The sequence below is a fragment of the Lissotriton vulgaris genome, chromosome 3_1, assembly GCF_964263255.1.
Source record: "Lissotriton vulgaris chromosome 3_1, aLisVul1.2, whole genome shotgun sequence".
Lineage (NCBI taxonomy): Eukaryota > Metazoa > Chordata > Amphibia > Caudata > Salamandridae > Lissotriton > Lissotriton vulgaris.
The window spans coordinates 1,409,490,549-1,409,502,977 of NC_141689.1; the positions used below are offsets into that span (position 1 = coordinate 1,409,490,549).

At 39.8% G+C, this 12,429-nt stretch overlaps 1 protein-coding gene across 4 annotated transcripts in view; it reads right to left on the reverse strand.

Annotated features, from left to right (window-relative positions):
• Positions 1 to 12,429, reverse strand: part of WDFY3 (WD repeat and FYVE domain containing 3) — a 2,050,643-nt gene that overhangs the window by 628,251 nt on the left and 1,409,963 nt on the right. For all 4 annotated transcript variants that reach the window (XM_086961876.1, XM_086961875.1, XM_086961873.1 and 1 more), the window contains 2 exons: positions 5,730 to 5,795; positions 1,242 to 1,410 (listed from right to left, as the gene is read on the reverse strand). In XM_086961876.1, coding sequence (XP_086818002.1) covers positions 1,242 to 1,410; positions 5,730 to 5,795 — 235 coding nt within the window. The remainder of the gene's footprint in view (positions 1 to 1,241; positions 1,411 to 5,729; positions 5,796 to 12,429) is intronic.

Below are 12,429 nucleotides of genomic sequence, written 5' to 3' on the forward strand. Positions count from 1 at the left end.
CAGTTTGCGTACACATATATGAAGGCATCTGAATGTACCTTAAGTGCTGAATTAATTACCCATGACTATCAATGGTGTATATCCAAGCACTGGTGTGTCTATAAACGGTTTTGAGATAGATGGCCAATTGGGGAATTCCTTCTATAGGTTTAGTTGCTTGGCAGGCCACAGTGAATAGTTCCTATAGTAGAAGAGAGCAACTGGGGAATTCTCCAAAGCAGTTTTGAAGGGTGGGAATAACTAGACCTTTTCACAGTTCACTGCTGATTAGCTGCCACAGCTCAACGGTGAAGTCCACTTCTGCAAAATGAGGGAAGGGTATGCTCTCCCGCTGTTTAATAAATATGAGCCATTGGGCGGGGGGAGCCATCTCAGTGAAGTAGATTGACTTGCCAAGGATAAGATAGGTAAGGAAAGGGAGCAACAGCTAAGAACACAAGCAGTGAAGTCCCCAAAAGGAGTACATCTAAATGCGAACCAACTGGCACCATGTAACTTTCATCAAGCTAGACCTACAGACACCAAAACACCCAGGGAGCCCATCATGACCGCTGGATCCCATACCAGTGGTCACTGGAGCACCCTCGAATTAGTGTCCTGGTACGTGGCAGGTCTATCAGACAAATTCCAAAACACTGAGTGGTTGGAATACTTCAACAGATTTAATATAATCTGTGTCAAGGAAACCTGGGAAGTGGAACCGACTAATTTTAATTTGGCCGGGTTTAAATCCTTTGGTGTCCCAGCGAGCAGATCCATGGCAGGCAGAGCAAAGGGTGGTCTCCTAATATGGGTTCACTTGAGTTTGGATGGGGTCTGGAAGGACCTAAATTGGAAATCGGACTGTATGATAGTTGTACAGCTCAAAAGTAAGGACTTCAATTTAACCTTAGTCAATTTCTATAATGCGGGAGGTTGTAGAGCTGGAGGAAAGACTATAGTCACAGAGAGAGCGGAATCAGGGTGCTACGTACCGATTGATTTTAATAGCAGGGGATTTTAACTGTCATGTGTGTCCGAAATTGATACCGTTCACTTCAAGTTGAGGTGCAACCTGACAAATGTCCAACTACATTAAAGCAGTCTAAAATACGTTTTAAGTACCATATTACCTTGCTGTCATTTTGATACATAGTTAAAGGTTAGCGACTCAATTTGTATACAGAGTTTTATTATCTTCACTAAAAATAATACACGCTTTTCACATGCAACTATTATACTTAAATTACATCACAACTTACCTTTCACTTTAGCAATAGTGTCCTCTCCATTATCTGGCTCCTGTTGACTAGTTTCCCCTTCTGTAGTTTCTTCAATAGTGTCTTGGATAATTGAAGGGCTTCCGGAAGCCAGGCGCATAAAGTATTCTTTGCTGTCATAGCTTAGGGTTTTTCGAAGCTTGACAGGTTTCTTGGAAAAGGAATATATAATAATATATATATTTTATATAGCAATGACATGTATTTTGACCACCAAAGATATTTTGTGCTCACAAAACACACATTTGTATATTTCTTTAACAGTTATAATATTGTTTGTAAAGTTTTTCCTGTATGCCCTTGTCAGCTAATTTAAATACCAGAAATGAACATAAATAACCAATACATGCCTACCATTTTAGATCAACTGTAAGTCACTCAGAACAAAAGGAAAGATGTTCAGAAAGGTTATTAAAGAGGTACCAGGAAAGGAACAAGAAACTAAGCTCTGTTTCTGTAACGCAAACCAATTATTTTGTATCATTCACTTCCAAACTGATACCTGATCACAATGTACGCTTTCTTTATGAGGGGTGTGATGGGCGATGGGCACTTTAAGTGAATACTATTTGAACCTTAAAAGGAATCATTTGTAAAGAATGCATCAACTCTTTTATTTTATTTCTGTGGTTATAGGGTCAATATTACTCAACCAGATTTTGAAACTGCACTTGTATGAGTGTCAAAGAGATGGCAGAAGGCACTTCTGCATAAAGTAAGTTAAGAGAAATGATTAGAAGTAAAATGCGCAATTCTAGTGAAGCATGTTATGTCTTTTTCAATAAGCCATCTACATTTTACAATGCAATCACCCTGTCCAGGTTTCTTAACAAGAAGTGACAACGTGTGGCAATAGTTCTGTGTCTGTGCTTATTCAGATGATATTATAGTTACAACTCATTTTCAATGTGCAGGCTGGTCAAGAGGTACAAAAGTTACAAGGGGGTGCTCTCTTAGAAGGTTTTAAACAAAACCCTCTTATTACTTTTTATTTTGATTTATTTGGGACAGCATAGCACAAAAACGGACTGAGAGACTAACATCAAAATTGGCAAGGTGAGGAAACTGCTTCTTTTATATGCCTTTTCAAATTTGGTGTAAATCCGTTCAGTGGAATTTGAGAACTTTGAAATGGAAAAATATCTGGAATAGCCTGGAAGGAGTAAATATATGTTAATGTTGTGATACTTGCATGAACAGTTTGCAAACATTTTAACCACAAACCTGTTTGTGAACCCCATTTGAAATTGAAAAGTGATCTAACTGTTTGACGGATCATTTTCCTAACCATAATTTAGCGAAGTTCACAAACCTGAAACAGTTCTGCAAACTTCCCAAATTTGATTTGCTAAAATAGGCTGTAATTTATTTTAAAAAGCACACCGAGATGGAGCAGGGAATCTGCTTCAAAATAAAAATGAATTCTCAAATTATAACACACAGTTTGCAGTTATTTTTCCAACTTCATAGGCGCTTTGTAGTCTACATACTTTGAAATAAGGTCTCAATCAGTGGTGTTCTACAAACCCATTACCTACCTGTTAATAATCATCATTAGTATTTATGGATTGTAAACCTAAAAAAACATTACAACATGTAGATCTTTGAAAAAAAACACAAACTCACTGAAAAGGCATGTTAGAGCCAAGTGATCAAAACCTCTGAAATTCATCAATTATGGTTATCATCAATACCGGAACTATAATGCACCTACTGTCCAACTACAACTGAAGAACCATTCCTCTGGGGTGCATGGAATGGAATTGGTGAAGTGCTGTTAGAGAAAGCCAATTTCTGTGTTAGGTAGTTGGGGGGTTTCCACAAAAATTATTTGTACCTGATGCAGACGAATGTAAAGATGTTCCTCGCCTCAATTTGAATGGGGGGGGTGGGAGGTAGTGGGGTTGAGGCACTGAAGACAGGACAGATTAGACAACATGAGGCTCAATGTTCTTGTGCCAGTGAGCTGTCTGGCACCTCCATGTAGGTCTAATGAGGGGACGAAATGCAGTTTTATAATTCCTCTGAGCAGGGATTTTCAATAATCCAATCTAGATGACACAATATTTTACCAACTTAATATATTGTGCTGGGGTGAAGTGTTTCATGCCCAGAGCAGTCTTTGTAAAAACTGTGCCCCCTTGGTATGGTGTTGATGTGTGCTTGAAGACTAAGATTTTGGCCCAGCAAAGCAATCTGGTGCACTTCACCATTGATGGATTACAGTTTAACACAGTGAGTTGATCCAAATCTGAGTCATGCTGGTTTTGCAAGCACAACTCTGAATTAAGTTGGTTAAGCTTTCGGGGTGTTGAGAAACCCAGGTTTCGATATCGTAAAGCTCTTTGGTCATACAATAAACATTCTGAGGGCAGAAAGGGGTAGAAGAATAGAGCCAACGTGTTGGATCTTCACTGGATCTAAAAGAAAAGTGGCTATTTTGATGTACTGACACGATTTTCCAAGATAAGAACCAGATGCGGACTACTCAGCAGAATGAGAGAAATATTTAGTTTTGGCAATTATTGTAAACACTTCTCTCCAACTGACTTGAATGAAAGAGGGGCAAGTTTTTCTTACTATTAGTGAGCATGTCTTCTAATTGTGACTGCATTGCTCTTGTGAGGGACTGTTTGATGTTCTTCAAATTTTTTAACAAAGAAGGTGAAGAACTTCACACATTTCTTTGGAGATGTTGTTAGCCCCAATAGATTTGGGAGAGTTGACTCAATCATAAAAAGATTTTTGGGTGCTCTTTTGAATGGTCTCTTTCTTTTCGTGCACATCAGTTTGGTTTTGAAGATCCACTTTATATACTTGCTAGTTGTAATTTCACATTGCACTGTGTTTTCTAGAGAAGGGTATCAATGCCAAATTTGTTGGATTTTCCTATCCTCATTTAATTCTTTGGACCACTAGTATGGCGAGCTTTTTCATTTCTGTTTTTTAACTTGTTTTGGGGCAATACCATTAATTGTCCCTAAAATGTTGTGTTACACTGAGCAATGGGCCACTGACCTCTGGCTCAGATGGGACAAACTCTAATATGGGTGATACGTCTTAAGCTATGAATGCATTTTAGATCCATAATTGATTGCTTGGATATCCTCGTCTGCCCACTTGTGACAACACTGTAAGGAAGAAGAGAAGACTCAAGTAAGTGATCAGATAAGTCTGCGAGAATTGGGTAATCCATGAGCAACCTCCCAGAACACAGTCTTTAGTATATGCATGGGAGCTGAATAGCATTACATAATGCCTGGCCCTGTCAAAGTCACCTGGGGAAACAAGTTGCAGGAATTAAGAATTCCGTGTGGAATGCAATCAATTGTTTCAAAATATTTTGTTGTCATCAGGTGGATAGTAGATGACTTGAGCTTCACATGAACACTTTTTTTCTTGAAGCTAACACATTTTACTGAGACCTTCTGAATCACTGCCATTCCACTTCTTGTTCTCTCTAGTCTACACATTTGAATAATAGAATTTTAAGGTAGAAATGCTGGCCATGTTCGTTTCAGTCACATAGAGAAGATCCAGCTATCTAAGTTTATTGCATTTGTGACCTCCAAGCTATGCAATGGACTATCCAGTTCAGGTAGATCAGGAACTGCACAAAAAATGCAAGGCTTTCCAGGAGTCAATGGCTTTCAGTACCCTTGTAGTGTCGGAACTCACTCAGAAGCAAGAAACGTGGGATTGCAACAATCGGAAGTATTTTCATCCCCATGCATGAACATGCCTGATCAACAGTACGTCTTTCCAAAAGAACACTGTCCTATTAACAGAATGCCACAAGCTCAAGCTCATTTTGGCAAGGTAGGGTACAAAGGCCAGACTGAAATTCACCTTCTATTCCATTTCATATTCAGATTACCTGTTTCATCTCTTTACCTTCAACACTTAGAACTGTAAAGCCCTAAAATTACTCTTCAATCAAGAAGGCACTCAAAAGTGTAATTTCAAAATTAACCACTAGAATACAATAGATCAAAAGGGAAAAACACTTAACTAGAGATGCCTGGAGACAAAGATACTTGGTCAGAGTAAAGTAATAGAATAGTAGGGACTTTCTTAAAAATGTCTATCTTAAATACTTCTTCTAAACCTGTGCTGTTATCAGTAAGAACGTAATGTCAAAATGATAAAGAAACTGGTTTATCAGGAATGTCATGCCAAAACCAGAGTGTGGAAGAACATAAAAACATATCTGTAAAGGTTTTATCAAGGCACTTCAAATAAAGGGCCTTAGCTTTACAATGGAGTTCAACCTTTACAGGCAGAACACTCAAATCGTGGGAACTTGTATAATTAGCAAGTTGAAGGGAAACTCTTTCTCCCCTTATGCCCAAGGGGAGCAGTCCAGAGTGACAACTCATTTAGAACCATGGCTTAACCTCACAAAACCTTTAGAATGCAAGTAACAAAACAGAACTAAGCAAGGAAGGAATATGATTGATTTTTTTTTACCTTCTGGCTGGGTGTCATTTGCATAGAGACATCCGGTTTCTCAAACCCTTTAATTGGGATGTTGCTCTGCAGAGAGGTATAAATAGCAGAAATCAGAGAAAACAGTCTGAAACAGCAGTTCCAATCAAAATTTAGTTGTAAATTATACACAAACAAAACAGTACACACTAACAGTCTAATCAGGGTTTTCCAACTGATGGTTCCTGAAGGCCGAATCCATGACAGACTTTTTGGATAAACATGAACATAATAAATAATGCCCATCTGTAACCACTGTAACTTCTTCCTTTGTGTGTATCTTGAATTTCTGACAGGATCTACCGATCCGAAATCAACACTGGACTTCTGTTGTCTATTCAGATGTCTGCCAAGGTTTAGCATTCAAGGTGATTTTGTTAGTAACATTTATCAATCTAATAAGAGTGTATGTTTTATCAGTAAAGAAAGTAGATTTTTTAATTGTGAATACTGTTTTGAAAGACGGTATTCTGACAGAAATGAAACAGAACTCTTTGATTTATAAAGAGGCTGAGGTAGACTTATATTTTCGCCAAAAATAACTTTCTTTGAAGGAGAATGCAAAGGATGCTCACAAGGTGAACTTGGGTTATATTTAGGGCTCCCTGGTTTATGGTATTTATTTTTGGGGCATTTTATTTGTATTTATCCATATTTATTTTGTGTGTCGAGTATAAATGAAGTTGTAAAACTGTACATTTCCATATCTATTTAACTGATAGACGCGCACTTCTACTTTGATGTCTGTCGTGTTTTAGCTAGACAGCAGGGAGAGTCACTTAAAAGAAGCACAATATTTTGTATTTATCCACTTTTAAAAATAATTACAGAAAGAAAACACATTGTTTTCTGTCTGTATTTATCTGTAAACGTCCGTAAAAACGGAAAACAGGGAGCCTTAGTTATAGTGCCTTATAGAACATATAAGACTAAGTTAAATTAAAACATCTCTTAGTTATATCAACGTAACAGATGGGAGAAGTTCATATATTACAGTTTTGGACTTGGATGAGACTGCTGAGGTTTTATGTAAGCGCAAAATCGGTTTGATATATGAGAGCATTGTTCTTATCACAAAGTAGTAGACTTACAACTTTAGGTAACAGATTTCCTCTGGCAAGGAAGACTGTTTTGGTAGGGCATAGAGACCCAATAAGAAGAAATTTGAATTCAAATTATGTGGTTGCTGTTTTATGGTTTTGTGGTATGTTGCCTACCCGATGTATATGCAGGAGCATGTCATGTAACAAACCCTCCAAAACACTACTGTTATCTGGGCAAGCCATTTCCTAAGGGATTGGAGTCAGACCTCTTAGTAAATGGGTGGGATGGCAGCGTGTAACACTAGGTTAGGGGGTTGGCAAGTACTACATGTTGTTCAAGGAGACCCAAGGCCATTTATGCCTTCTCAAGGTACTTCGGTTTATTGAGAAAGGACAGAATACGGGCCTCTGGGTACAAGCATTTAGGCCCACAAGAAATACCATCTAAACAGCGGCTACTTGCAACTCATGGTACCCTTACCTTGATTTCAGGGACGCAGCAATAACAGAGTGATTGCACGTACACAGGCAAGTACTAGCGATTCCCTCTCCTCCTAATATGTGGCTGTAGGGAGTGAAATCTATCCGGAGGGTGGGTTTCTTGGCTCACATACTGCCTTAGTACTAAAATGTCCTCTAATGAGGTTTCCTATGGAGTCAGGATCAATGGATGAAACATATAGGAATAGAAACGTACAAGAATCACCATTCTGTTAGTTGTAGACTCATACGATTGGATCCTGACTGCCCTAGCTATCTTGCAGGTGAACAAGTGCAGTGGATAGGAATTGCACGGACATTATGGTATATTGACCCAGCCCCTCTGTCATTAGTTAAAGTTAGTAGAAAAAGACTGTTCAGAACGATATGTAAAATATATAAAAACTATAAAAAAAGATATTGACAAAAACTCTGTACCCGAGAAGTTCCTTCTGTAGCTGTCAATGAGCAAACGGTTGTGCTGACTTTGTGCCAAAACAACAATAAAATGACAAAAATGCAAAGAACAATAGTGGTTTCATTGGTGGCATCGGAAGTATTAAATGTGGTTAGCACATTAATGTGAGTGGCAATCATTTTTGTAGCTGATATATTAGTTATAAGTGGCAGACCCGAGTACAATCATGAAACGTATCCTGAGAATGAATTGATTATCCAGAATACCAGAAAATGAGATTATCCTGCTGAGTGCAATCCTTTTCTTTGTACAGTCCCAAAATATAAGTTTATAAGTTATGACCTCTGCTAAATAGTACAATGCACCTTGTCTAAGCTTCAATGAAAATAAGCCTTTTTGCTATAAACTAGCATATGTTTTCATTCTGAATTTTAAAAATGTCTTCGGTTTTCAAAAAAGTTAGTATCAGAAAAGGTGAGACAGTGAAAATATGAGGGTACCTATAAAAATGGCTCTTACTAATATCAGAACAAATCTGGAGGACCTTCACTTCATGTAGATTGAAGGTTCCAATGTATTCAGTTTTGTACCAGAATAAAATCAGAATATTAATTGGAGGATGCAGGCAGCTGCTGTCAACCTCTACCTCATAAGGGAAGATCACTTCAAGGATGTATTAGAGGAAAGAGGCATTTTCATAGCTGTCCATTCAAGAAAACATTCCTGGACTAAATAAATGGGGACGATCAGTGGACATGGAGTACCAGGAAGACTTGGAATGTTTAGGACGTTGTAATACCTCGAAGTTGACAGAATGCAGGGCAGGAGTCTGAAAGTACATTATGCTTGCAATAGTAAATATGTGGTATGAAGATGCGAAGAAAGAAGAAAATAGAGCGAAAGAAGGGAATGTTCTCACAAGATATCAAAGCTACATAAATGATTATTGGGATTATATGTTATACATAATTAAATAATGTCATATTTAAAAGTGTATCCTAACATTCTCTCTGAAGGGGTGTGTTTTTGCTCAAAATAAGATTTGAGTTGAAGCAGCATAGTAGAGTGCAGTGGCGTAGAGTGCAGTGATGCAGATCAGAGTGTATTGGCATAAAGTGCAGAGCAGAGTGGCGGAGAGTTCAGTGGAGGAGAGTGCAGAGTGTCTCAGTGCAGTGGCTTAGAGTAGAGTGGAATAGAGTAGAGTGGCATTAAGTGAAGTAGCATTAAGTGGTGTACAGTGAATAAATGAATGAATGAATCATGTCTTATAAAACGCGCTATCACTCACAATAGAGCATCCTGGCTGAGTACCCAGCTGGAAGAGAAGGAATATGGACGATTGGCTGGCGAGAGAAGGGAGTAGCAGAGTGCACCTGGAACTAAAACGATCCAGGTCTTCAAGTGTTTGCTAAATAGAGCTTCTGATAGGAGTTGGTTTCATGCCTTGGATCCTAGAACAGAGAAGGATTTACCGCCTCGAGTTTTCAGGGTAAAAGGAGGAGGCTTAAGAAGTGGCTTAGAGTGCAGTTGTGCAGGATAAAGTGGAGTGATGCAGGGTAGAGTGGACTGGCGTAGAGTGTAATGGCATACAGTAAAGTGGTGTAGAGTGCTGTGGCATAGAGTGCAGTGGTGCAAAGTAGATAAGAGTGCTGTACAGTGGATTGGCGTAGAGTGCAGGGGCGCAGAATTGAGTGTTACAGAGCATAGTGCATTGGCATAGAATGCAGTGTTGTAGAGTGGAGTTACGCAGAGTAGATTGAAGTGGCCTAGACTGGAGTTGTATAGAGTGCAGTGGTGTAAGGAGAGTGGCATAGAGTAGAGTGCGATAAAGTAGAGAGGCGTAGAGTGATGTGGCGTAGAGTGCAGTGGTGTGGAGTGGAGTAGTGTTAGTGGAGTGGTACAGAGCAGATGGCATTGACATAGAGTGGAGTATGCATGGTTTGATAGCACACTGCCATTACAGACAACACACTTTCAATTGAAATAACTATTACGTATGCACAGACATACAGTTTTACTATTACAACTATACAGCGCACAAACAATGTGTGGAAATTGTATCACAGAGTGTATTGATTGTTAGGTCTCGCCTGAGCCAGCGCATGCGCTGATCTGGCGAGACATTTTGTAACTGGGTTTTAAAAGTGCTACCCAGCTTTTCCCGGCCACCAGCTTGCTGTTATAAACACAAGTGCGCGTGACATGCACAGCACTTTTTCCTGTTGTGCGCGCGCACCACTCACGACACCACTTGTGTTTTTTAAAAAATGTTTGCGCACACAACTCCCGGTCGCGGCTAATGTTTGCACTTTTTCCCATCGCGCGCGCACAACTCGCATCACCACTCGCAGTTTTTTAAAATTTCATTTTTGCGCGCACGCTCACACCTCCCGGTTACGGCCAATGCTTGTTTTATATGTTTGCAAAGTACAATCGGTGATGTGCCGCTCCTAACCAAGTCTATCTTGAACAGCGCACAGCTCAATCCTTCAGTTCATCACACTCCAGGGTAAGCAGTGTTGGGTTTGTCTTTATTAGTGAGTGTTGTCTTGGCTCTGCAGACGGGATGAGGGCCTGGCTACAGCAGCTATTTTGGGGCCATCACCATTTTTCCATAGGACTGTATTGCGGCGTTCACAGCTTTACGGCGATAAACACAGCACATTCTGTTAGAGCAGCATCGGAAGCCGCAGCCAAATCTTTCTCCATTACTTTGTATAAAAGACAGACAGCACTCTATAATCTTCTTCCTCAGAGATACACTGCAACCAGTTACAGAGCTCCACAGCAACAAGAGTAGGCACAGTAAGCCGAAGCTATTTTCTATTGTAAATATTTTTTACATGCCTTTTGTTTCACAGCTTCTCTTTTATATTTAACACCTTTGTGCTCATGACGAGCTGAGCTCGTCATGACCACACCTGTTTCTATTATGGTCCAGCACAGGAGATAAATATCTCAAGCAGCGATGGTGTTAAGTATTTATTTGCGAAGGGAAGGGCAAGGAAGCATGGGTGCCCATTACAAAACGTTTTGCCCACCTCCTTCCTCCCGTTTGTTTGCTCGGTCTACAAATCATACTATCCCCGTCAGTGCTTTGAACCCCCATATGTGTGTTTCATGAGGATGCAGAAGCAGCGCTGCTTTCTGTATTTTTATTCATGATCAAGGCACTCCCAGCACCACCCCACAGTTCCCCTCTGGTCACCTTCATTTTTCATTTCTTCAATATGTAGGTATTGTGCGGAAAGCTCCCTGGTTTCTTAATGCTTCCATCCCTTCCTAGGCAGTGGCATGCAGGGGGCTAACACCTCTCCCAGTCCAGCCCCCTATGTGCATTCGGCTCGCACAGGACTATTAGCAGCCTGTCTGCATCTGTCATATTTTTCAGGGCTGGAATGTGTTGTAAACACAGAGGGTTGGGTCAGCAGAGGGCGTTTGTGCTTCCATTGAGTTTCAACGATAAACAAGTCCCTGTATGAATAATATAGTCTGATTCAATTCCGGGAAACAGAACAATAAGAATTCAGTACAATAATGCAAAATCTAATCAGTATTTCAAATAATGGTATATTTGGAGGTTGATAAAAAATGTCAGTTTATGCTGGTTTATACAGTACCACAAAATGACTCAAAACTTCAAATAACAGCTCGAAAAAATGCAAACAATCGTACTAACCAAACCAGCATTTTTTTTGCAGAGCCGAGGGATGATTTCAGTACACTGTCACCGTTCTACTTGCTCAACTTTTCTTGTTTACAAATGAAGAGGTCACCCACCTTTAAGATGCTCCAAATCACTAATCACGTAAATCTAGCCTACAATCAACACAAGATAAATACGTAGCTCGATTTAGCGCAGACAATGTATTAATCTGGTTTACTACCAAATGAAAATATACTGACAGCAATATTAAGATGAGTTTTTGCACTGTAACGTCCAGCAGCTTCAAGGTGTGTGCTTGTTGTGTGCATGCATGTGTGTGCACAGTATGAGTGGAAAGGTGCATGTCTATGGGTATCTTTGTGTGGAAGGGACTATTTGGGGTATGTGCGTATCAGTATGTTTATTGAGTGTATCTTTATGTGTTCTTACTGCCTGTGCCTGTGGGTGTGTGTACCTGTACAAGTATGTCTGAGTCTACCTACGTGTGCTAATGGCCATCTGTGGTTCTCTCCGAGTTGTGCGTGTGTATGTATGCATGTGTGCATCTGTTTTTATTTGTTTTGTATACATGCTTACCTGTGTGCTTGTTAGTGTGCCTGTATGTGGTGGTAATCTCTTCTAGCAAGACTATGGTTCTGTGCATGTGTTTGTTCAATTGTTCAATGCATGTGTTTCTGCCCATGTTTCAGTAGGTCTGTATGTACATTTCTTTTCATTCAAGTGTTTCTGTATATGCGTGTGAATGGTGGGTTTCTTAATATGCATGGGGTTGCGTGTGTCTTGGTGTAGGCTCGCTGTGCGGTAAGTTTGTGTTTCTGTATGCTGTGTCAGAATTTGGGTAACTTTATATACGTTTTGTATGTGTTTGTGCATGTATGTGTCTTTTTGTGTGCCTGTCTGTATTTCTATGATGGTGTGTCCTTTTTGGGTGGGTGTCTGGTTGAGGTTGAAGTATTTGTCCAGGTATAGCCAGAGTGACTGTTTTGCAAAGCACAGCATATAGTGCTGGCAGCCAAGCCAAGAAAGCACAAAGCAATTTCTTTGTTGTAAATACAATAGGTCTCGCCTTTGGGA